The sequence below is a fragment of the Rissa tridactyla genome, chromosome 9, assembly GCF_028500815.1.
Source record: "Rissa tridactyla isolate bRisTri1 chromosome 9, bRisTri1.patW.cur.20221130, whole genome shotgun sequence".
NCBI lineage: Eukaryota > Metazoa > Chordata > Aves > Charadriiformes > Laridae > Rissa > Rissa tridactyla.
In genome coordinates this window covers 15,572,047-15,598,751 of record NC_071474.1, presented here as the reverse complement: position 1 = coordinate 15,598,751, position 26,705 = coordinate 15,572,047, and the positions used below count along the sequence as shown (strand labels likewise).

General features: G+C 42.9%; 1 protein-coding gene across 3 annotated transcripts in view; it reads left to right on the top strand.

Annotated features, from left to right (window-relative positions):
- RFX7 (regulatory factor X7) overlaps positions 1-9,665 on the top strand; it is a 52,050-nt gene extending 42,385 nt beyond the window's left edge. For all 3 annotated transcript variants that reach the window (XM_054214134.1, XM_054214137.1, XM_054214136.1), the window contains 2 exons: positions 1,210-1,505; positions 2,440-9,665. In XM_054214134.1, coding sequence (XP_054070109.1) covers positions 1,210-1,505; positions 2,440-5,754 — 3,611 coding nt within the window. In that variant the 3' untranslated portion in view covers positions 5,755-9,665. The remainder of the gene's footprint in view (positions 1-1,209; positions 1,506-2,439) is intronic.
- Positions 9,666-26,705: the final 17,040 nt, after the last annotated feature.

The following is a 26,705-nucleotide window of genomic DNA, read 5'->3' as shown; positions in this document are numbered from 1 at the left end:
ATTTTTGAGTTTTTTTCTGATAAGTGTTACTTGCCTTCAGTATTCAGCCCACATAGATGACTTGTTTTCCAGTAGTTGCGATACATTTGGGCATCTCGCTGCTCTGTGAGAAAGAATTGTGAAAGTGGAGGCAATGTTGCATGTTCAAGCTCTCATGGTACACACAGGCTGCTGCTGAGAGGGTGGGCTCCCAGATCACAGTTCCTAAGCATGTACTGGGTATCTAAAACCAAATACTTGCCCCAAAATAGTGTCATTTATAATTAAGAGTTATTTTAAAAACTGTGACACCTGCAAAGTGTAAATGAAACGGTGTTAAAGCATTTTTAGAGGGGCAGTTCAACAGGGTTAGTCGGTCACTGAGAGACACGCTAATGCTAATCCTCTTGACTGTTAGTAAACAAAAGATCATAAATGTGATGTGATTTTGTAAGGAAAACTTGTACCAGCTGCGCAGATGAGACTAACTCCCTGTTGTTCTCCCTGGAAGCACCACTTGCTTGCTTGTGATCAGCAAAGGCATTGTCTCCAGAAAAGATGTTTTCCCATTCCAATTTCCATAATTTTTTCACCTTTTCCTCCTTCTTTTTTTCTTTTTTCCCTGGACACTTCTCTTGCTCGTCTTTCACCATTATCCCTGATCACACACAGGTTGTGATCCACTCTGATGCATTGTGTTTGATGCCTCGGCCATTCGATGATATCATCTGCTCCGAGCTGCTCCTCTGTGACACAGAGTCACAGCTTTCTGGAAAGATTTTTCATTTTTAAAGCTGCCTTAGACGTTGATAACAAAACAAAACCCCACAGTAGATGATGAATTTTAAAGGTTCGTCTAAAACATATCCGCTGCCCTCTACTGTCAGTTAAATGAAATGCATTAGTTTTTAAATTTTGCTGACACAGGAGCTGCAATTTGGAATTCCTAGGAACGAGATGCCCGTACATAGTATTTTAGCTGCTAATGCCCAGCTTGTCTAACAGATAGGGGGTTTGCCACAAATGTGGAAATAAACTGCAATGCTGAATAGAATTGAAATAAACTAATAGATTTGAGCATGAAGGGCATTTGAGCACCTCATGGAGGAGGCGTTCCCACGATGGTTGTGGAGATGCCTACCATGTATTCTGTGTGGTTAGATACAGAAGTGACACTACAGCAGATGGGGTATGTGTGATTGTAATTCATTCTTCTACTTTTGCATTCAGGAATAAAAGGGATCCCCCAGCCCTCAGCTTTTATACCCACTGCTGAAAGTAATTCCTTTCAACCGCAAGTGAAAACTCTTCCATCTCCTGTTGATGCCAAGCAGCAGCTGCAGCGTAAGATCCAGAAGAAGCAGCAAGAACAGAAACTGCAGTCTCCTTTGCCAGGAGAGTCTCCAGCAAAGAAAACAGAAGGCACCGCAACCAACGGTGTGACCAGTATATCTAATGGAAGTCCTGCAATTCTGTCTCCTCCGCCTATTGGCATTGTTGTGGCAGCTGTCCCCAGCCCGATACCGGTAATGTTCTCCAGCAATTCTCTAGAGAAACAACGTTATGAAAGGGTTGTAAACTGCCAGTAACTAAGCAGTGGTGTCAGTGGGATAGAAAAATGGTTTCCGTTCAAAGGTTTGGGTCCCTTGATGCTTTTCTATCCCAGTGACTGTGTTATACCACATGAGTTATGGGATCGATGCAGAGGCAGCGGAATTCTGATCACATAGCACAGGCCAAGTTTGTCTTTGAAGTCCTTGACAGTGGGATTTCAGCTAGCAATAATTAAGGTTATATGTGCAAATAATTGCCCTTGAGATGAGGTTTAACCAGATGAGGGAGCTGACACCGGGATGTGGGTCGCTGAGCCCCTAATATGGAATCTGAATTGCCTTTCATTGGCCCGGCGCGTTTAGTGATAGCAGCAACAGTTTTATTTTTGCATGAATGTCTGTAGTATGGAACATCTTTGTCTTTCAGCCATACAAAACTGGGCTGGGGGGGAGGGAAGGTTATTTGTTTTTAAGATGTTAGCTGTGGTGTTGATTTCAATGGGTAAGCCATTTTTTCTGCCTGGTAGTGCCTTTGTATTTAACTCGCTTTTGAAACCTTAACAATGAGCAGTGTTTTGAACACATCCTCTCCTCTTTAACCTTTGTATGTCTGTTCCACGTGGTAAAGGATTCTGTGAGAATGACCATTTCATTAGCAGAAGAGCAGACTAGTGTGTAGACCAGTGCTTCATACCTTAAATATCTGTCTACCAGTCCTTAGGCAGACAAATAGAAATTGTCTTGTATGTAGTTGAAGAGCTTGTTTTGTTTCAAACTGACATTCCCTAGCTTTGGTGTATTGAGCTGTGTTGTCCTTCACCTTTGAAATGCTCGAGGATGAGATGGTCTCTGGGCTTTGGGGACTTTCTTGCTTCATCGCCACACCTTTCTGTTTCTCTCTCTGCAGGTGCCAAGGACCAGGCAGTTGGTGACGTCTCCAAGTCCTATGGGATCGTCTGATAGCAAGGTCCTGCCACTCAACGTTCAGGTGGTCACTCAGCACATGCAATCAGTCAAGCAGTCACCAAAGACTCCCCAGAACGTTCCCGCCAGCCCAGTTGGTGACCGCTCTGCCCGGCATCGCTACCCACAGATCTTACCGAAGCCAGCAAATACCAGTGCTCTCACCATCCGCTCTCCCACAACGGTGCTCTTTACCAGTAGCCCAATCAAGACTGTTGTGCCAGCTCCACATGTGAATTCCTTAAATGTGGTTAAAATGACAGCAATATCTCTTGCCCCAAGCAGCAGTAGTGTGCCCGTCAAGCAGACGTCTTCAGTTAGCAGTAGTGCAGGAGCAGCGGAAGAAGGGAGGACTGGTCCACAGATCAAAAATGGATCTGTTGTGTCACTTCAGTCTCCAGGATCCAAGCCTAGCACTGTTGTAGCCACATCTGCAGTCAAGATCAAAATGGAACCAGAAGCATTGCTGGATGAGAACTCAGTACAGGGCCAAGAGAGCTCTGATGTATCTAAATCCGTCAAGGCAACCCCTGACCTGCCTCCTGCTCAACTAATTAATTTTGAAGTTGCAACCTTGAAGGTTTCAGCTGATGATGTCACAGAGGCAAAACCAGTTAAGGGCTGTGATCAGGGAGCTGAAGAAGCAGGGACCAAATACAAAATACAATCTAATGAGATCACACCAGTTTCTTCAGCAGGCAATAATCAAAGCACTCTAAAGCTCTCAGTTGCCAGTCAGAACTTGTCCAGCACCAGCATTGGTTCACCTCCTACTGGTGAGTCTACAATTAAAGACAAAACGTGCACTAAAAGTCCAAGAAAGCGACAACCTTCTACACTTCAGGATTCCCAGGTACCACCTGTAAAGAAACCACTGGTGGAGCAGCTTTCAGCTGGTAATGCTGTGGAGGGTCAAAAAGCAAACAGTGTTAAGAAGTCTCCGAACGTTGGATCGTTAGCTAACAGTGACAATACAGCAACACTTTCTCAAGTTCCCAGCAAGGTACCTGCAAAGATACCTGTACCTTCTACAGCTGCAGCAAACTTAGCAACAGACCTTTCTTTGAGCACCAATTTAAATACCAGTGATTCTACTTTAGGACAGCAGCTTGCATCAGCATCATCTCCAGATATAAAAGTAAAATTGGAAGGAAACATGTTTATCATAGAAAACGATTCAAAATCTGATGGCAGCTTTAACCCAAATACGTGGCACCATATCACCAAAACCTCCGACTTTGCATCTGTGAATTGTGAACAGCAGCCAGATATCAGTGTTATGACTATCGCAGGGCACTCTGGCTCTAGTGACTTACAGGAATCAGCGTGGGAACCAGTGCACTGCGAAGGTATACAGCAGGATGCATACAACCAGCAGTTACAGAGCCAGATCCAGGACTCCTCCTTGGCTCAAATACAAGCACAGCCCTCAAATCAGTTAGCTCTGCAGTCTGAGCTGAAAGAGTTTGAACATACAGTCCCTCAGTCAAACGAAAACTTCTTTTCCTTTGATGATGACCTTACCCAGGACAGCATTGTGGAGGAGCTGGTGCTCATGGAGGAGCAAATGTCCATGAATAATTCTCATCCTTATGGCGGTTGTCTAGGAATGGCACTTCAGAGTCAGACCGCAGCTCAAGGAGCTCCTGTGTCATCTCATCCAAGCAGCACGCACTTTTACCATTCGATCCATAACAACAGCACTCCGATTCACACTCCTACCCCCACCCCCACCCCGACGCCCACCCCCACCCCGACTCCAACACCCACCTCCGAAATGATCGCTGGATCTCAGAACATGTCCCGAGAGAGCCCTTGTTCGAGGCTGGCTCAGACAACTCCCGTAGACAGTGCTCTAGGAAGCAGCCGCCATACGCCCATCGGCACACCCCATTCAAACTGCAGTAGCAGCGTCCCTCCAAGTCCTGTGGAATGCCGAAACCCATTTGCATTCACTCCCATCAGCTCCAGTATGGCTTACCACGATGCCAGCATTATATCAAGTAGTCCAGTGAAGCCAATGCAGCGGCCTATGGCTACCCATCCTGACAAAACCAAGCTTGAGTGGATGAATAACGGCTACAGTGGGGTTAGCAATTCCTCAGTTGCAAACCACGGCATCCTTACGAGCTATCAGGAGCTGGTGGAAGACCGCTTCAGGAAACCTCACGCTTTTGCCGTTCCTGGCCAGTCGTACCAATCTCAGCCACGCCACCATGATACTCACTTCGGTCGGGTGACTCCTGTTTCACCTGTGCAGCACCAGGCAGCCCCTGTCAGTAGCACCACCAAGCAAGAGGGCTTTGCTGTTCCTGCTCCTTTGGACAACAAAGGAACCAGTTCTTCTCTCAACAACAGTCTGAGATGCCGGAGCGTGAGCCCTGCTGTCCATCGCCAGCGTAATCTCAGTGGAAGCACTGTTTACCCTGTTTCAAATATACCACGTTCTAACCTGACACCTTTTGGAAGTCCGGTGACTCCCGAAGTTCACAACGTATTTGCTAATATCCATGCAGACACCAGTGCCAATAACATAGCGCAAAGAAGCCAGTCGGTCCCGTTGACTGTGATGATGCAGACAGCCTTCCCATCTCTTCAGAAACAAACAAACACTAAAAAAATAACCAATGTGTTGTTAAACAAACTTGATTCTGATAGCGATGATGCAGTGAGAGGTTTGGGGATGAACAACATGCCCTCAAATTACACAGCCAGGATGAATCTCACTCAGATTTTAGAGACATCCGCCGCTTTTCCTAGTGCCAACCCACAAAATATGATCAATTCCAGCACTTCAGTTTATGAATTCCAAACACCAAATTACCTCACAAAAAATAGCAGCACCGATCAGATCAGTTTTTCTTCTGGAGATAACCAAGCACAATCAGACATCGGAGAGCAGCAATTAGATTTTAGCAGCACTGTAAAAGACCTTTTAGGGGAGGACAGTCTGCCAACAAACCAGCAGCTGGTGAATCAGGTGGCATCAGATCTCAATAATGTTGCATCTGTCTTTTCCAGCGATATCAGGTTGTCTTCCGAGCTCTCAGGCAGCATTAACGATCTGAACACTTTAGACACAAATCTACTGTTTGATCCAGGTCGTCAGCAGGGACAAGACGATGATGCTACACTGGAGGAATTAAAAAATGACCCCTTGTTTCAACAAATCTGCAATGAATCCATTAACTCAATGACTACACCAGGTTTTGAGTGGATGGAGAGTAAGGATCATCCTGCTGTTGAAATGTTGGGTTAATCTTGTTTTATAATATGTATGTAGCACACTGTATCTAAAAGACAGACGTATTGTATTTGTCTTAATGGAAGTGCCTCCCGCAGCAGAAACACTTGCTATGTATTGTGGCATTTTTAAAAAAGTTTGCTGTACCGTTGCTCATTCTTCAGCAGGGAAAAGGCAGTCTTACCAATTCTAAACAAATCTCTGAAGGTGATGGGCTATCAAAGAGCCAGTATTAAAATTTGAAATTTATAGTGTTTCCCATTCAACGTTTCTTATTGTAGTGGTTAATAGCCAGCCAGCAGTGACAGCTATGGTTGAGGCTTTGGGAGGGTTTTAAGTCGAGCTCGTTGGTAGGCTTTCCGTACTTTGTATTGCTTGTTACTTCGTAGTGGATGATCCTTACTGACCTTTGTCGTTCAGGTCGGAAACGCAGGGTGCCTGCAGATAGGCAGGCGGTGGGGAGTAGGGTACGAGTGAACCAGGTGACATGCAGGTGCCTGATCTTGAGCACTGCTCAGTGGTGAACGATGGGAAATCTCCGTAGCGCTGGTGCCATTGCCATCTCTAGCAAAATGCAGAGATAGGAAAAACTGACAGGAATGATCACGGAAAAAGAAAGATGCACTAAATTTTTTATTTAAGAGAAATAAATCTATGTAGTTATTTTACCCATTAATATTCATGACATACTTGATATTTTAGTTCTCACTTCGATGTTTTTATATTAGGTAAAATTCATGCAAAAAGATTTTGAGCACTGAGATTTAATCTAGGCCTAACACCCTATTTTAAAGTGATAGGTACTGATTAATTATTTATCAATGCCAGAGAAGGAACGTGATATTTTCCCTCTTTTTTTTAAATAAAAGAGCTGCCGGAGCTCATTAAAATACTATTTTTAAAGATTAATTTTTTAAGTTTGCTCTTTCCTAAGCTAGTGGAGGGTGTAGGAAGATGTTCTTTTCTCTGTATTTCAGTAGGTTGAGCCTTTCTGTCTTTCTTGCTCACTCTCTTTCACTCAAACAAAAGATGACTAAAATATTAGAAAATGTGGTTGATCTAAAAATATTTCATACAGAGCCATAATACTGCCAGGCACTTTACAGATACACAGTAAGACATGTGATCTTACTTTTGGTAAAACTTCTTTTAAAAGTACTTACTGTTTTAGGAGTCTGAATTCCATTTTCATAAGTGATTTGACAGGACTGGTGAATCTAATTTTTATTTTTTTTCAGAAGTCCTTAGCTGCCCCTTTGGAAAATGAGATTTACACTTTTGCCTTGCTGGTTCACTTGAACCGAAAAAGACCTTTTGTTTTATCAGCATGGCATGGATCTCTCTCATGGTCAAAAGAGAGAGGTACTTAACCGGCCACGGGCCTGATGCTAGAAAGAGGACTTGCAGAGGTGAGCTTTTACAGAAGTGATGCGCTGAGGATGCTACAATACCACCCCTTAAGCTTAGCGTAAAATCAATTATTTCTTCTGTGAATTGACACTTAGAAAACAGAGTGGAAAACGTTTTCCTCTCTTGCATTATTTCTTTGAATGAGCAGTCATGCATTTATGAAGGGGGAGGTTTATTGTGCCCCCCTGGATTTACTAAGTGTCTTGGGGGTCCTCTGTTTCTTCAGTTTTCGCTAATGACTTGAGATCCCAGTACTGGTCAATTTTTTTGGCGGCGCTGATTCAACTTGTGCTGCTGCATTGGCACGTGAGGTGCTGGGGTACCACGGCTTCTCTTGCTCTTGCTCCCGTTCATCACCGTTCTGTGGCCTCTTCTGCAGGGACAAACAGTTGTGCCAAGCTATAGCACCTTATGGGGGCCTGATCTCACTGTGCTTGCATCAGAAGTTTTGCCGCTTCGTCAGGAACAAACTTGGAGAGTTCAGATCCCTCCTTGAAGCACATGGATGTGCGATGGTGTGGTTTGCTTCGTTTAAGACCAAGTGACCCTTTTAAGTTTTGTTAAGGAAATGGGGAGGAGACTGAAAACTGCATGGTTGCCTTCTGCATGTTGTCTTGCCAGGAGTCTGTCAGTAAGGCTTGAACCATTTTTCTCGTAGACTAAACTTAGGGCTTGAGTTCTGTACCTGCCCATGGCCTTTCGCCAGAGATGTGCTGAACATCCTCTTACCTTCTTGACTTCACTGGGTCCGAGAGACACTCGGCACCTCTCTTTTCGGACCCCGACCCTGTGTGAAGTGCCAGCACTACTGTGAATAGGTGAAAGCTACCTTCCAATGGAGAGGCACAGGGCAGGGTGCGAGCGCCGGCGCTGCGGGGAGAAGCCGCAGACGTGCCGGCCTCGCCTCCAGGTCACTAACACTAAGACTGAGGTGGCCTTGGGGGAAATAAGTTTTTGTCTAACTCTACTAGGTTTTTTTAAGAACGTTTCTCAGAAAAGCAAGAGTAGATTTAAAGCTGGTGCGTTCGAAATTATGCAGCCGTCACCAAAGGTTTTTAAAAGTGCGTTTAAAATGATTTTTAAATACAAGCATTACATTGGGCCTAACATGTGACTTAATTATCAGAAATATTCTATAATCAGTGGATTTAAAGCAAATATCTGTTTAATTTAAGAAGTGCTAAATTCAATAAGGATTGTTTCAAGTAAAATCCAAGGCACAGGCACAGCTTTGTACATTGGTATGTATTATTTTAGAGGTGTTTGTGTGTTGGTGTTATAATTAATAATGTTAGGTCCCTGTACTTAGTGCTAGTTAGTTCTTTACGATACATTGAGACAGAGCACTACTGCACACCAAAGTATGCAATACCCAAAGGAAAATTCTGTGATTTTAACAAATGGAAGCCTGTCTGCGTCAGATACTCCAAAACTAAGAATTTGAGACAGTTCTGACCCCTTGTTTACATTATTGGCTTCCTACTAACGTGAGAAATTATTTTGATAGCAGTTTTTGCTTAAGTATTCAAACTAGTGAATTTGTACCCTGTGTACAGTATTGCAGCAAACACTTTAAATTTGGTTGGTTGGTTAGTCCAGCAAACTTCCTGGGTTCATATATTGCACTAAAATTCTGTTGAACCTGTGGCAGGCACATTCCTTAGGATAAATGCAACAAATACGGCCCACAGATTAAAAAAAAAAAAAAAGGCAAAACAAAAAAAAACCCTTTTTAATGTGTTTCATTATTAAAAGGCAAAATGTCATTAAAAGTGACAGGTGAAATTGTCTTATGTAGCAATGTGCATTGATCTCAATGAGATATTTCTATTTCTTATTCTCTTACATGAGAATATTACAGCAGGAAAAATTAAGTTTAGTTTGCTTCACCATGTTAATACATGATCACAAAACGTGCATGAGTGTTAATGACTTAATCTTGTACAGTACTAGATATATTCCTGTAACCACTTTTATTTTTTTTATTCTTTTGCTGTATTGAAACTGGTTCAGTGTTAACCAGGTGAGCATAGTTATTCACAAGTTACTTACTTTTTTATGTTAACTAATTCAGCTTAGTTATTGTTGAATATGTTCCTTTCTTGGATTATTTTTTATTGTTCTGGTGTTGAAAAACATTTTTGCATCATTTTATCATGATAAGAATTCATGAAGTAAATAATTTGCAAATAATTGCAATAAGCACTGACTTCTGAACTGAAAAGAAGGAAAGCGTTTCTTGTGCAGTGCATCTGAGGTTCATATAATAGTCTTGTACTATACTGTGCTTTATTTACTGCACCGTAAGGAGAGAAAAACCCCTGTTCCACGTTTTCATTTAGTGCAGGAAATCCAGTTTCTCCCCTCTTCCCCAGTGTTTTGTTGTCTGTTGTACTGCTGAAACTACAGTAGTTGAATATTGCAGTAGCATTTCAGTTATTTTTTTTATTGAAAGTGCTCAAAAATTGTTTTTTAAATGTTTTCAAAAACAATAAAAGCATTTTATATTAAAATGACTTCTGGAGTTTTTTCTTTATATGGAAAATGTGTGTTAAGGTTGACCTGAAATACAGAGCTTTTTGTGTGAAGACAGATCACAGCTGCCCAGTCGTACCAACTTGCTGCAGTTGCTGAGCCCAGTCATAACACGTAAAGCTGAGCATGAGGCAGCCTTGGTCACTCTCTCAGAGTAATGGTGGTAATGTGCTTCTGACATTCACTTGTCTTTATATTCCATTTCTGTAGGTATCTCTTCTAAGTGGAAGCTACTTCTGTGGTGATGCTATTATGTTTGGGGGATAAAAACAGCTGCAACTTACAGTTGAACCTGACAGTTCAAATTTGCCATCGCACATTAAAATAATATTCTGGCCAAGCTGTACTTCAGAACATGGTGATGATAGTTGTGCTGGTTAGAGTTGTTGGTCACGTTCAGCTCCTCTGTGCCGCTTTCCTCCTGGTGTGGGTGCTGGTTGAAAAGTTCGTTTTGTGCCTGGGTGGTGGCTCTTGCTGTTGTGACGTACAACATCCCATTGCTGGTATAGCCGTCCACAGTGGCAGTGCTTGGCTGGTTTTGCTTTTCAATACTAGCAAAGCACTCCTACATGATAGTGTTATGGTACAGCTTGACTTGCTGTCATAAAGGGGAAAACCTATGGAGCCCTTTATTTGGGCTGTAAAATTGTATGTAAACCCAGCAGCGTTCCCAGCACAGTTTATGTGAATGCAATGGAAAAGTATTGCCACAGAGCAGAAACTGTCTATGAGAAAATGAGGGTGAGAATAAATATTCAGGTTTTCATGCAAAAAGAGAGCACTGGTTAGCAGTCTCTGTCCCAGGCTAGAGAGGTGCTGAGGTGAGTTGGCAGGTGGCAATTTGATCAAAATCCCTTAGGTTCATCAAGAAAGAAAAAGAGTCATCAGGGAGACATAAATGAGACAACATGAATGAAAGAGCATCAGAAAGATTAATTTTAACGTGACATTGGAGGGAATGCTATTAATATATCTCACTGGATTCTAAATTAGTGTGCTCTGAAAAGAGTTCTCAACTGTTTTCTCTGAACAATTCATGGACATGATTTCTTCATGTTCCACAGCCATAAAAAAATGGCAATTAAAGATTCGCGAGGAATGACATGGAATATATTGTAGGAGATATAAAAGGCTATTTTAGAAATCGATAGTTCATCTGAAGTAATCATAGGTTTTAATCAGAACCTCTCAGCTGTAGACTGGAAAGAATTGGCCTTAATGGTTAATAAAAAGTGCGATAAGAGCAAACAAATCTGTGACTGTGAATGGAAATGGACTAACAGGAAACACTTATAAAGGTGGAAATGTCAGAACTAAATGCATGATCAAAATAACTACCTCAAAACGCTGAAGTTACGAACTATGTAGGTTTCAAAAAGACTAGATGTTTATATGTTTAATAAAGACATCGAGAGTAAATTCTGAACAACTACTTAGAAATATTTTTACATCTCCAGAAATATAAATCTGTATGTGTGAATGCAGCAGGTTTTCTGGTAAACAGAATTCCCCCTCTAGGGTCATAAGGATTGCTGTGTCAAATTAGACGGTGGTTCGTGTAGTCTATACAGTGTCTCTGGCAATTGATACCATCATCTTCTCCAGAAAAAGAAGCCCTGGATTATTATGAGGTCCCAAAATAAATTGCCCCTGTGAAAGCTGCTCCCCTGGACCCAAGATCTAGAAGCCCGATCTGAGTTCACTGCACTAGAGCTGGGGTAGATGGACTAGGTGACCTCTGAAGCTTCCTTCCAACCGCTCTTTGTCAGTGCGTGCATCAAGGCTGGAGGGTTGAGTAAAACCTAACTGGATGTGACTCTGTAGCATGGCTGCTCTTACTCAGGTAAAGTTTAAGCATAATATTTGATAATCATCAAATTCATTTGACAGCAAACTTAATTTTCTAGGCCTCCTCTGGTGCATAAGTCAGAGATAACCAATGCTCAGATCTTGCTGCCCTCCTACAAAGGGGAGTTAAGCTTGGATAAGGAGAGGAAATGCAAGAAACATGTATAGTGAGGCTTACAGATTGTGGAATAACTAGAAAGCTATTCCAAATTTAAGAAATGAGCAGTGACCTGTCTGGAAGCTTAAGATGTCTCTGAATAATGCTTATAAGGGACTGCAATAAAACTTGCAAACTTTGTGGTTCATGTAAAACTTTTCATCTGTGTAGCGTTTCCAATAGTTACCTGTAATCATCCAGAGCAGAAGACCGTTACACATCAAGGAGTTAGTGATCCACGGAACAGTTAAGCGGAGTATGCCCAGGCCTGTGCTGCGCTGTGCTGTCCCTGTGTTGTCCTGTGCTTATCCCCTGGCTGCAGGGAACACTTAGCCAGGTAGCTGTAACAGAGGAGCCTGGAGGCAGCTCCCACTCTGTGCCGGCAATTACACCACCTGCGCGTCCCTGCCTTTATCTGAAAGTGCAGCAAGAAGTTCTCATGAGAGCATCCTTTCTGCTTGACAGGAGAAGTTAGGAACAGCGTTGTTTTCTTATAAGAAAATCCTATAATAGCTCAAATGACCAAAATGTGGTGACCTTTCCACGGGCAGGATTTGCGTGTGGACTGCAGGCCTGTTCAGTGCTGCATCATAGCTCAGAGATCTGAAAGGTTGTAAAACTGCCTGTCCTGTCCTCTCTTTCTTTATAGTGCTAGCTCTAGCAAATGGCATTTTAAGCAACCCTTCACAGAATTTGAGCACCTCTTTTACTGCTATCATAATAAACCAGCACCTCCTACTGCATAATTAACTTACCTAATAAAATTGCAAATCTTCTAGTCTCTTTTTGCCTTTCCTGCTCAACTTGTTAAAAAAAGAAAAAAAGGTAAAATACAAATTAAGCAAGGCCAGATCAATTAAATCAAAAGTGAACTGAGGACATGGAGAAATTTACTTAGAAAACATACAGTGCTAAAAAAGACATCAATTTCATTCTGCAGATCGCAGTGTTTAAATACCCAAAATAGAAGACCACCTTCATATAATGTAGCATATATAACCAAGTGGTTTTAGTTCCTGATAGACCGTAACATTCCTGCTATGTGCTTTGCATAAGTAGGAGAGACTCTACTAGTGATGTAAATACTCAAGGTGTCTTGCCTTGGAACATTTGCATATCTATTCTCCAATGGCTTTGTCGTGGCTCCTCCTGAGTCTGTTCTTCCTGAGCCTGCCTACCCATTTTCTATATCTGGTAATGCTTCAACTCTGCAATCATTAAAAAAGTCCATTTTTGTCCCTGTGGCTCATCTTTCCTCTGTTGTCAGCTTCCTTTTAATAAACTGGATATGGATAATATATGGATTATGATAAGTTATGCATCATTGGCACTTAGATGATGCCCATTAGGATCAAATTTTCGGTGGATCTCAACCTGATGTTTCAAATAATGTTAGCAATATGCTACTGATCTGGTGCATACTCTGTTGTAATGTGGGGTGTTTTTGACACAAATGTTAAAATTGTACTTGAAAATTGGGCCAAGGATGGAAATGAGTCTCAGGAGCTTGTGGGAAGGTTCCATTCTAACCTACCTATGCATGCAAGTAGCCACTTTTGGTAGAAATGTTTTGAGAGTAGTACAGAAATTCTATCAAATAATCTAAGCTTGTGTTTAAAGCCTTCATGGATCTTAAAGATAGGAAAAAGGAGATGCATAGGAATCTGAAAATATATCTCTGTTGAGGAGTCAATAGCCTTGTGTCCAGTTATTAACTTGGTGCTAGTGGATTTTTATGAAGACTGAATTGAACAGGGCGCTACCAAGCTGCCGCTGGGGCTGAGTCCATCTGTAGCCTCAGGTTTGCTGAGCGCCATGTGGAGGAGGGTGGCTACTAGCAATCAAGAGAAGTGACTGTCCCTGCAGCCTTCCTCGGGTAGCTGACCTACCCATCACTGCAGATCTGTGCTTCTCAACACGCTTATTTTAGAGAGCTATTGGGCTCTTCTCAAATATCCTTCTTTTGTTTTCAGTATGGAGGGGAAAACACAGCTGTATAACTGTATCACATTGTAAACTAACTGATTAGGACTCGCTCGTCTCCTTTCCCTATCAAAAATATCCTTGAGTGTTCAATTTGTCTGCTCTGTATCTACCACTATTTCAACAGGACACTTGTTCCAAGGGCTGTAATAATCAGTTCCCAGAGAGAATAAGCCCAGTTTCTTCTTGCTCTGAGACAAGAAGAGACATTTTGAAATGTGCTGTTTAAAAAGCTGTGTATTAGCAATGGTTATTTCTGACTGGAACAAATGCTATTTGATTCTATTTCAAACTGCTTTGAAAATCAGAACGATCCCTCCTACTACGTATGTATAGATGAGAGGGGAGACGAAATGCCCATGTCCAAGAGGCCCCACTCAGAGGTTCTTGTGCCAATGGCATAACTAAAATCTACTCTGACGAGAATTACTTGTGGAAAGCAAAACTAATGCTGGGGCCTAAAATGGCTGTCTCTGCAAGAACAAAACAGGAGACCTCAGTGCTTACTAATAAGGAATTGCTGAAGACCTGTTATACTGCACATAACTTTAGAATTATTTTGCTGCTTTAGGAATTATCTGAAGTCGCACTTTTTTTTTGTAAGTAACATTTACAAAAGGCAGCTATGTAATACAGGAGGATATTTGCATTTCCCTTTGTTTGGCAGAGGTAATAGTCTTCTCACTAATAGGTATCCTTTTACAGCATGCACAAAGCCCTATATCCTTATCAGACATTGTGGGGTTTAGGAGAACTTTCTTGTGGGATTACTTTCTATGCCAGCCAGACTTGAAGGTGCGTGGACACTTCTTGGATGGTGCACTATTACAACTAGTTTCGCCTTTTGGGTAATTAATTCCCACTGGAAACACTTTCAAGTTCATTGGAAGCCAATCAGTGGACCAAGAACAACACATTAAAATCTGTGTACTCTAAAATAATTGAATGCTAAAAAAATCTCAGAAGTAATTAAACCCAACTTAAAATAGCAATTACTTACTATTCCCATTTTCCTAATGGAATAAGGGAGAAACAATACAAAGAGCATCTTGTGTGAAAACGAGAGGAGTAAAGGCGGGAGTGCATGAGTGCTGCAGTAGCTTCCTCTGCTCTTAGCAGTGGTTTAGATACTGGCAAAGAGCATATAGCACGTAGTACTTCTTACATATATGGAGAATGGAGCCTTAAGGTATTTAAAGAAGAAAAGCCCAAATACATCATCTATAGGAAGATCTTACTTCTGTAACATTGCAATGGGTTGAACTGTTAGCAGAAATATCCACAATGACTGTGTTAACCGTGGGATCACTGGTGGTGAATTAAGCTGGGAACGGTGTGACAGCAGTTGACTGGAGCTCAGCACCTCCGGGTTTCTGTTCTGGCAGCTCTCCTCCCCCTCAAGCTGAAAATAAGGAGAGAAAGATGACATCTGAGTGGTGGTGATTCAGACAAGTGTTTACCACTTCATTCAAATGCATATGCACAAAATGAGTGTGACTTTCCACCTCCACCGCAGTTGCTCTTCTTACTATGCAGGTTTGCTCATCAAGCCAGAGAGCTTTCCAAAAGAAATCGCTTGTAAACTGTTATACTAGTCACAGAAATTAGGAAAAACATTTCTTACATCTTTCCCTTCTCAGCCTTCCCCATGTGAGAGCTGGAGATCTCAGCAACTTTCCTGGGGGACAGGGGATCTCTGCAAGAGTTGGGTGGAGGGAGCGGGTCCAGGGCAGGTATGGTTAGTGCCTTGAGAACACAGACCCACGCTTTGGGAGCAGTGTAAATTTTGTCTGCAGGCTGCCCTGAAAAGGAGCTACTTGAGTGGAGAATTTCTGTTTCACATTTGGTCTGTCCCTGGTTGACAGACACACCTTGCTGTCATCCAGCAGGGACAAGTAGGGCTGTAGGGTTTAAGACAGCTGGAGGCAGTGGCTTGGCAGCAGGCAACACAGAAAGCAACACGTGTCCAAACAGAAGATATGTTGCTTTTAAGGGAAAGAAGAAAAGTTGAGGAAAACAGAACCAGTGACTTTGGAGAACTGAGAATAAAAAGGAGCAGTGAGGGGCTGGTGAAAACCTGAGCGTGAGTTAATGGCAGTCAAGTTGCAAAGCAATGCAGAGAAAACAGTCAGTCTGGGATGACTTTTACAAGACTGAAGTTCTTGCTTACACAATTTGAGCTTTCATCTTTGTATCAATTTTGCATCTTGCTTTGTTGTGTTTGAAATTTGAAAAAGTACTTAAAGGAGGCCTACAGGAAAGTAGAGTTACGACGAAGGTTAATGGTTTTAAACTGAAAGGGGGGAGATTTAGATTAGATATTAGGACGAAATTCTTTACTCTGAGGGTGGTGAGGCACAGGAACAGGTTGCCCACAGAAGCTGTGGATGCCCCATCCCTGGAGGTGTTCAAGGCCAGGCTGGATGGGGCTTTGAGTGACCTGGTCTAGTGGGAGGTGTCCCTGCCCAGGGCAGGGGGGGTTGGACTAGGTGACCTTTAAGGTCCCTTGCAACGCAAACAATTCTATGATTCTGTGAATTCTAGTATTAAGCACCAGGATCTAGCATGTATTTGCACGTAACTGTAGAGCCAAGAAGAGTGTTCAGTCTTGGGCTCTTAAACTATATTTCTGACATTAGTCTCATTAGTGAGTCATTGCCATGGTAGTAGAGAAATTGAGATTACTAGGCTATCAATAGGTATTTACTTCTCTTAGTCATAGCAATGACTCACTAGCAATATACATTTTTTCTATTAGTTCCCTCTTGTGTGTAGTTTTCCATGTACCTGACACTATGACATTGTGAGTGGTTCATCATAACATTTTCTATTGTGTGACTCAGTAGAACAAAAGACAATAGGACAAAAATCTGTGTGTGTCACTCGCATCCGGATTTTTTGTTTAATTGTAGTTAAAATGACTTATGATTCCTTCAGTTTAAAGGAAGAGCAGTGAAGATAATTTATCCAATTTGATTTAAAATCCTCTGTAGCAAAAATGTAGCCTATATTTAATAAGATCAAACATCCTTCAATGTCATTTGATGTCCCAGATTTTGTAAGTTAACCATGACTATAATTAATATATATTCTTAAGCTAAAGATTATTTGATTATGATAACCCTTTGGAATTGTGAAACAAATCTCCTTTTCCCACATTATTTCCTCCTTTAAAAACAAACAGTGCTTTGTTTTTTTCAAATCAGTTCCGTGTTAGAGTGTATGGATTCTCTTCAGCTTATAAAAACATTTACAATAAAGAAAGACACAAACCAAGTATTGTAAATGTATATAAAATTCAGACCACAAATTGGGTCTATCAGGCTGAACGCCATCATCTGAGAGACAGAAAATATTTTTAAAGTTTGTAATTTTTTGATCTTTTGTGGCACTGAAGGTTAATTTAGATGGCAAGAGAATTCAAACTTCTTTGTTACCAGATGAGAACTCACTATTGGGATGGAATAATGACATAAAATATTAATACGTTTTTAATGGCCTTGATACACAGTTAAAGTGTTCTGTTGCACTCAGATGATCCAAATGCAGGTTATTCTCTGCAACTGAAAATCAATTATTTGCAGAAAGAGGAAGAGCTCTCAGAAGAGCTCTCTTCCACTATTAGTCTGTAATTGCATAAGACAATAAAATATTAAATGCTGGAGATATGTATCTTACATAAGAACTGAATGTTTGTTAACAGATTGTGGTTAATTTTCCCTTGTTTTTAAGTAAAAGAATACTTTAATTTAAAATTCTTCTATTTTGAGTGAACTGCTAGATGCCTTGCTGGAATATTGAAGATAACTATTGAACCCACTGAAAATGCACATAGACCTTATCTTAGCACATGGGTGCCTCTAGGTAACAAACCCAGAAATACAAGCCTTGTTGATAGCAGGTCATCTACTTACAAATTTGGGATTTGACTGTGTTTTAACTCCTGTTCTGGAAAATAAGTGGTCTTTCCACACCAAAAATGAATCAGTGAGATCTTCTTTGGGGCTGCGTTACACTTTGCTACTTAAAAAATATAATATAACAAAGTGAGTTTACTGTTGTAAATTTCAAAAGGGCATTATTTCAAATTTCAAAGTTATTGAAACGACACATTACTCAGAATTTAATGTTTGAGTTTTGATGTCTTACAAAAAAGCCCAATAACTAATGTGCTAATAAAATACTCATAAACAAAACCTTTGTTAAACGGGACTTCAGGATGCTTAAGAGTGCTTCTTCTCATAGCCTTCTAGTGTACAGAAAAGCTGAGACTGAGACTGTGGAAAAACAGTCAAGCAGAGTTCAGGCAATTAACAGTAATGTTGCAGTAGGAGATTTATAGGGAGAAATAAACCAGTATCTTTTATTAGACTAACCAATATAATTTTGAAAAAAACCATAAGCTTTTTGGGGTCTGATGCTTTCTGTCTTGCATGGTTTGTACGCTCTAGCAGAGTGTAAGAGGCAGCACCGCAAAACCAGGTACTCATGCTCAACAGCCATAAACCCACATGCTATTTCTGGCAAGCTGTAAGAACGATTTACCAGTCAATGTTAGGCACAATCCCAGAAACAAGTGCTTCACAAAGTAACTGGATGTGGAAATCATGCCTGCTGTAACTTAGGCAGGTTTTCCTTCCTTGGCCGTCACCCAGGAACCTCCCACTTAAATTTGGACAAGCCTCTAAACTTGTGCTGGGAGAAGCAAGGCTGAGTGAAGGGGACCGAGTGAAGGGAACTGGAGAGAAACGTTGGGTATCCAGAGGCTCGATCCAGAAGTAGAAGGGGGCTCTTTCTTTTGAATTACCCAAAAGCTTGTCTGGGTCTTTTTTCCAAAATGTATCAGTTGGTCTAATAAAACACATTTTTTCCCCATGTAAATCTATCTGTTCATATTCATAGATGATCATAACTATAGAGACGCTTGCCCGGATGCCACTTTGTCTGTTTCCCAGACACTCACCAATTTTTCATAATATCCTACAATTGATTTTGGAACATGCAAAAACTGATGTTGCTGTTGAGGTTGCCTTTCCTTGGAACCTCCTGCTAACCCTGGGAGGAGAGCGCAAGAGTGTGTGATAACGGGCACAGGCTTGCCTGAGCCCTGCCATGGAGGTGTTAGTTACCTGGGTGTTTTGTGATCTGCTTGGGGAACAGTCCAAAAAGCTGAGCCTGGGTCTGTGTTTGCTTTGAAAAGGGCAGAGGTTCTCATCGGATGATGAGAGAAGTAGGTCACCCAAGTTGTGAGGGGCTAGGCTGGATGAGCTGAAAGATGGTGAAAGACACTGGTTCCCTGCCAGTACATGTGCTGCTACATTTGTTTGTTGTTAGCGACACACATGATTTTCCATGCGTTCATCCTAAAATGAAGGTATGTTCTCTGCACTCGCGGGCTGTGCAGTGCCTGGAGAGGAGTTTGGCTCAGGCTTGCTTTCAGAAAGGCTTATGGCTACAAAGCGCAGACTAAATCACTCTATTTATAGGGTTTTTTTTAGCACAGCTCTTCCAGTTGTCCTCTGCTGGCTGGGAAGGCTGGTAGCCAGGGAGGGACTCCCAAGTGATTCATGAGCAGCTGTTGAAAGTCATGTGAATTGAAGCCATTTACAAAACCATCATGGAACTAGGTCCTTCAACAGGAGGGTGGGTGATATCTGGGAAGCATCACTGAAAGGCAATTTGGGAATGATCTCAAGCTTTCAGCCAAAGTGTTGAGACGCTCCCTTACTAACATGTTGCTGTACCACCTGTAAGTTTGAATGGGGGGGGGGAGGCAGAGTTTTTAGATTTTTCTTTCGAGAGATGGGAAGTCTTTACAACTCTGTTACTTTGATTTCAGACAAGGCTTTTACAGTTTATCTTCTCTCCTCTGGCATTCTCCCTACTGGGGTGTTACACCAGGTCAGCTCCTCACAAAGCGAGGACTTCCTTCCTCCTCCCAGTACCCTGGAAGGCGACACTACCTCCTCCCGGCCGGCAAGGAGATCCTTTCTGCACACTGCAAGGATTATTTTTTCCCCTCAGTTCCCCCCAAATTTTTGCAATTCCACCAGGTTCCCTTGGGTTTAGGCCAGAGCTCCCACAGCTTGCGCCTGGCCCTCAGAGACGTGGAAAAGACCCCGATGATGTAAACCACCGGGAAAATGTTAGAAAAACGCTTTTATTCCGCCCATGACCCTCACTCCTCGCTGAGGGGGTGTCCCTCGGGCCGGGGAGGAGGGACCCACCCCGGATAGGCGGCAAGCCGGCCGGAGCCTCGGGCCGCGCTGAGGCGCGTTGGAGCTGAGAGAGGCGGCCCCGCACCCCCCTTCGCCTCAGGCTGCCCGCGCGGCGCGTGTCTCCGGGCGGGGCGCGGAGCGAGAGCCAATCGGGAGGCGCCGCCACCTCCCCGGGTGGGCGGTGGCGCGGGCTTCTGCGCCAATCAGACGAGGCGGAGGGGGGCGGGAGGAGGTGGGGCGCGCTCCCGCGGGGCTTTGGGCGGGGCTATGGGCGGGGCGCGCGGCGGGGCGGTGGCGGCGGGTAAACACGGTGGCGGGGAGTGCGCGCCGTTCGGCCATGGCGGCCTCTCCTGCTGAGGTGTTCGGGCTGCCGGGCGAGGAGGTGAGGCCTGCGACCACTCTTCCGCTTCGCGCTCCCCGCTTCCCTTCCGCCGCGAGGGCGGGCGGCTTCCCGGGCGGGTCTCCCCTCAAGGTGGGGGGTTTCCTGCGGGCCCGCCGCTGTCTGGCGGGGTGGGGGAGCGGGGCTGAGGTGAGGGGGGGGTTCGGCGGGCCCCTGCCCGCTCCCCTCAGCACCGGCTGCCGCGCCGGCCCCGGACGGTAAGCCGGCGGCTGCCGTGTCGCCTAGCACCGGCATTTCTGTCTCTAGGCTGGTTTTTGAAAGCGAGCCTCCCCCTGCAGACGGAGGAATTCGGGTGCGTTGGGTAACTTCCTCATGAGGGAGCTGGGTGGGCGAAGCGGGGCTGCTTCCCCCCAGCTCCCGCCCCCCGGGTTGAAGAATAAAGTCTTTGTTTCGGGCTTTGTCACAGACGGTGTTCGAAGCACCGGAGCGGTGCGTGAATTAAAATTGTGCTAAGGGTAGTTCGAGGCCTGAGCGGCGGTGCTCTTCCCTGCAATGCCGAGAGCGTGAGATCTTGTGTGTGCCTTAGTGTTTTTTTGCAATAAACTCGTGGGTTTAAACAGAAAGCGGCTTCTGTTGTGAGGTCGTAATTCCTGAGCGCGGGGATCTTTGGAAGGTGGCTGGTGCTGGAGTACCTGTCCCTGCGCTTCAGTGGCAGACAGGTGGGGAGGGCTTTTGCATCGAAACTGCGGCAGAATATTGATGGAATAGTTAACTTTATCAAGAAGGAAGGAGGTGACTCTTTTTTGGTTGCAGGTACAGGAAGACTAAAAGCTGTATCCATCTGAAAGCTGTTCGGTGACCTGTGTGAAGTGTCAGTAATGTTGTCTTTGAGCCAACAGGATATTTTATCAAGCCTGTCTTTGATCAGCTCTTTTTGTGTCCAGGCAGTGATGATCTCTGTGTTAGTGCACACTTGTTGCGTCCTTTGCAGGAACTTACTTCATTAAAACTGTGAGATATTATTCCTAGTCTGCTAGCATGGCTCTCTTTGCCGAGTTCTGCTTTACTTCTGGAGAAGTAACTATAAAGCTCTCAAATGATTTTATTTTTTTCCTTCATCTTAGTATTTGAATTGCATAGGAGTTCTATTAGAAGATTAGCACAGCATGCTGCAAGGGTTGCATAGCCCTTCCCATTGCAAGATCCTATTTTCAGTTGCTAGTAGCTTTGTGAGGCTATCCAGTTGGACTAAAACATTCCATGCCTCAGGCTCTCTATTTTAACGTTATTAAACAGTCAGTTTAGTTGTTTCTTAGCCTCCCTTACTATGGGGAAAATTTTTTGAAATCTGGTCAAAATCGAACAATTCTGATCTTTCCTCAATCCTTTTGAACATGTTCCTTTGGATCTGCTGGGGGAAGGGGGAGAAAGTTTGAGTATGTAACAAATCTATCAGATACAACTTTTTCCTTAATTCAAAAGTTTAGCCAAACTTTTTCAAGTTACAGATGTGGAAAATACAGTTTGTTTATGACCAGGACTTTGATATTCAGTTGGTGCTTATTGATTCACATGTAAAGAACTTGCTCAGTTTTCTTAATAGTTTTCATGCGTGACAAATGACAAAATGAATGATTTTAGGGTTATGGGAAAACTGCTTTTACCTAGAGTGCTAGAATAGAAACTAGAGTTCTGCCTCTCTAGATTTTCTTTTTTTTGTCTTCCTGGAGTTTAAATCTGGAAGATTGCATGCACAGAATCACAACAAAAACGCAAAGTCAGAAACCCAAATCATATTGGAAGTAGCATCAAAGAGTTTTCTGTAAAAGCCTCCCCTGCCATTGTTTTGCAGGCTTTTCATAGTTTATGTCTGCACATTGATGCTTCCCCGGGGCTGTTATGTGACCCATTCTGCAAGATGGATTTGCTTGGGATATGAATCAAAATTGTCTGGTAAAAGAAAGTGGATGTTATCTGCAAAACCTCTTTACTTGTTGCAGCTATTGCATATGATTATATGGTAAATATAATATTTGTAAATAAATGGTAAATAAAATAAGGAAAAATAAGGAAGGAAGGTGAGAAGTTGGTCTGATTGTTGAGGCAGTTGAATGCAGTATTAGAGTGTGGATTTTCCTCCTCCTCTCCAATCCCCTCCCCAAGTTATGCATTTATTCCAGCTTTCTTGATTAATGGTGTATTAATCACTTGGACTTAATAAAGGATTGCTAGTATGATGTTGCTGACCCAAACAAAATGATGAAGAAGCTGGGATGTAAAGGAAGCTGTAGCCGAGGTTATTGTGTATACAGTGGGTTATTGTATATGCTGTATTTAGGTATCTGAATTTCAGTGCCTGAATCTACCAGATTCAGTTGTCCTTAATTTCTCTGGTTCAGTTTTTCTTCTCTATAATGGATATAGTATCATTCTGTCACCTGTAGGACTTCTTACCACTTAGTTGGATATTGAAATAATGAACCCTAGAAAAGTCAGTGGAGAAAACTAATAATTCTGTATTCAGAGCAGGATGTTAGCAGTGTGTGAAAAATGAGCTCTGGGGTCACACGCTGAAAAATGAAGACAGGAGAAAATACGAAATAGTAATTTGTGAGCAATACCAATTTTGTTTACTTAGTAAGGTGTCTGTTGCTGAGAAAGAAATAGTTTGTGATCCTATCAAAAGTTCTGATAGGATGAATGTGCAATAATAGGCTAAAATGAATATAATCTAGGAACAATATTAGACTAAAATGGAATGCTGTGAATGTTTTTATTGTGAAATATTTTACATTGCAGGATAGTATATAGAAAAAAGGCAAATGAACAGGTTATACCTCTTGCTACAGCCAGTCTCAAGGTAGAAAAATAAATAGCTCTAATAGTATTTGTAAAAATTACTTCTAATCCTCTCATTAACTTTTTAAAAGAGAAAAGAAATACCTTAAAGTATACTTCCCACTTCCAGGTCAGACTTTTTCACACAGTGCTCTTTGCCTCAGGCTGCTAAAAAAAAAATCAGTTGGGAGCATTAACTGCTGCAGACTTTGTCTTGACCTGTGAAGTGAGTAACCGTGCCTGTTGTCGCATACTTGGGATATATCTGCCTTGGAATATAGTTTCAAGTGTTGGTTCAGATCTGCAGGAGCAAACTGATACAACCGCTGCTGCTTTTCTTTGTCATAGGAGTGGTAACTTTGCTGGTGCACTTAAATGTGCTTGTTGAGGTGGGGTGTCCATAGCTACAGGGGTTTTGGCTGAGGGACTTTCTAATACAAAGCTTTCAGGTTGCTAAGACGTGGATTTCTGTAGATTAAACTCTTGGATCGGGTGTTTTCTGACACTGAGCTATTCACTTCCAGTTACTGTGATTTTGTGACAGTTAACTGCAATTCTAAATACAGAATTTTCTAACAGGAATTGTGGAATGGTCTTTCAAAGACTGAAGGAAGATTCATTGATATTTCAGCTAATGCTCTGTTATTTATTCAGTTACAGAAGAAATTACATTTTTCAGTGGTTTGTTGGGTTAAAAATATAATTGTTAAAGAACTGTCTAGAATGGCAATGTATTTATTTCTGTTTTCTATCAAAATACCTGCTTGCACTATAGGGCTTTGAAATGGCATCTAGTAAAATGACACTGCTTGTTTATATACTTGTATTTCATATCCAATTTAATTTAAAAAATTGTGTATGTCAGAGTTCTTACACTCCCAGCCTGAATTAAGGACTTTCTTATTTTGCTTAGCCCTTTTTATATTGCCTAAATAACCTAAGTTAGCTAGCTTTTTTAATCTGCTGTGTCTATTACGTTTGATCTGTTTCAGGGATCAGAGTAGGTAGTGGGAACTTCTCACAGGCAAAAATACACTTCCCACTTGCATGCAAGGGGAAAGGCAGAGGCAAGGGGGAAGATCTGGAGAGAGGAGGAGTATTCCCCAGTAGAGGAAGATCAGGTTAGAGACCACTTGGCCAGTCTGGACATCCATAAGTCCATGGGCCCTGATGAGATGCACCCGTGAGTGCTGAGAGGACTGGCAGATGTTATTGCTTGGACACTCTCCATCATCTTTGAAAGGTCATGGAGGACAGGACAGGTGCCTGAGGACTGGAGGAAGGCCAATATCACTCCAGTCTTCAAAAAGGGCAAGAAGGAGGACCCAGGGAACTACAGACCGGTTAGTCTCACCTCTGTCTCTGGGAAGGTAATGGAGCGACTTGTTCTGGATGTCATATCCAAGCATGTTCAAGAGCAGGAGGTTATTGGAAGCGGTCAACATGGATTTACCAAGGGTAAATCATGCTTGACCAATCTCATAGCCTTCTGTGATGTTATAACTGGTTGTCTAGATGAGGGCAGAGCAGCAGATGTCATCTACCTTGACTTCAGCAAGGCTTTTGACACTCTCTCTCATAACATCCTCCTTAGGAAACTGAGGAAGTGCGGACTGGACGAGCAGACAGTGAGGTGGATTGAGAGCTGGCTGTGTGACAGGACACAGAGGGTTGTGATTAATGGAGCAGGGTCGAGTTGGAGGCCTGTAACCAGTGGTGTCCCCCAGGGGTCAATACTGTTTAACGTATTCATCAATGACCTGGACGAGGGGACAGAGTGTATCCTCAGCAAGTTTGCTGATGATACCAAACTGGTTGGGGTGGCTGACACCCCCGAGGGCCATGCTGCCATCCAGCGTGACCTGGACAGGCTGGAGAGCTGGGCAGAGCAGAACCTAATGAGGTTCAACAAGGACAAGTGTAGGGTCCTGCACCTGGGGAGGAAGAATGTCAGGCGCCAGTATAGGTTAGGGGTGGACCTGCTGGAAAGCAGCTCTGAAGAAAAGGCTCTGGGGGTCTTGGTAGACAGTAAATTATCCATGAGTCAGCAATGTGCCCTTGTTGCCAAAAAGGCCAACAGAATTCTGGGCTGCATAGGGAAGACTGTGGCCAGCAGGTCAAGGGAGGTCATTCTCCCCCTCTACTCTGCACTGGTGAGGCCACAACTGGAATACTGTGTCCAGCTCTGGGCTCCCCAGTTCAAGAGAGACAGGGAACTGCTGGAGAGAGTCCAGCGTAGGGCAACCAAGATGATTATGGGACTGGAGCACCTCCCTTATGAGGAAAGGCTGAAAGAGCTGGGACTCTCTAGCCTGGAGAAGGGAAGGCTGAGGAGAGACCTTATGAACGTTTACAAGTATCTAAAGGGTGGACTTAAGGCAGGTGGAGCCAGACTCTTTTCAGTGGTTCCCAGTAACAGGACGAGGGGTAATGGGCACAAGCTGGAACATAGGAAGTTCCAAACAAATATGAGAAAAAACTTCTTTATGGTGAGGGTGACAGAGCACTGGAACAGGCTGCCCAGGGAGGTTGTGGAGTCCCCTTCTCTGGAGACTTTCAAGACCCGCCTGGATGCAGTCCTGAGTAATGTGCTCTAGGCAATCCTGCTTTAGCAGAGGAGTTGGACCAGATGATCTCTAGACGTCCCGTCCAACTCTGAAAAATTCTGTGATTTGCCATTTCAGGTTTCTCAGTCACTTCAGAGCTGTCCTGTGTAGAACAAATGTTGTTGTTTTCTGCATGTCACATAAGATTTCTCGTAAGCATATGGTATTTCATTCTGCAAAGTTTAGATATATTTTTATATTCCTTTAGGATATACTACTGGAGCAGGTTGTTTGTGGTTATTTAGGTTGCTGCTGGTGAACTGAATGTCTTGTGTACATGGGTTATCTTCTCTATTTTTGCACACCTTACCCCCAACCTTTCTCATATTGCTGTATTTTGGAGATGATTCTGATGGCCAGAAGTCTTTCAGACATTACTTCGGAGACTGGCATGGACTAGTCTTCCTCTGGATTGCTTCTGACGAAAACGGTGATTTTTGTTTGGCTTGTTTGTGCCCCAGCTTGAGGCAGCCCAGTGCTTCTGTTCGTATTCAAACCCTATGGCCTCCCCAGCACCTCTGTGCTAGATGTCTGCTCCATCTGAGACTGTCCTTACATGGGGTACTCAAATAGGAAAAAAAATAGACATGCGTACCTCTGTGCTTCAGAAATGCTCTGAATTTATTCTAGGCTGTGAAGGACTTTCCCATTGCAAGGCATGATCTGGAATCCAGTGTATCTGGAATAGTTCAGGCCCTTGTAGAAATGGTGATACTTGCTTATTTGGGGGTTTGGGAGGTTTTTTGTTTTGGGTTTGTTTGCTTGGTCTTTTTTGTTTGTTTGAACAGCAATATAATTTGTGTAAATCTGATGGTTTCCAGAAGCTATCTTATGTACCTGAATTTGTTTTGTTTTCTTTAAAGCCTTTCATTGACACTGAACAAACAAACTCTGACTGTGACTGTTGTGGATATGGTGTTGAAGAGTGGTTTGGCTGGGTTTTTTTTCGGTTTGAGAGTTGTTTTTTGTTTGTTTTGTTTCATTTTTTTTTTAAAGTAAAATTCTTGTCATCTTGAATCAATTTGCAATTG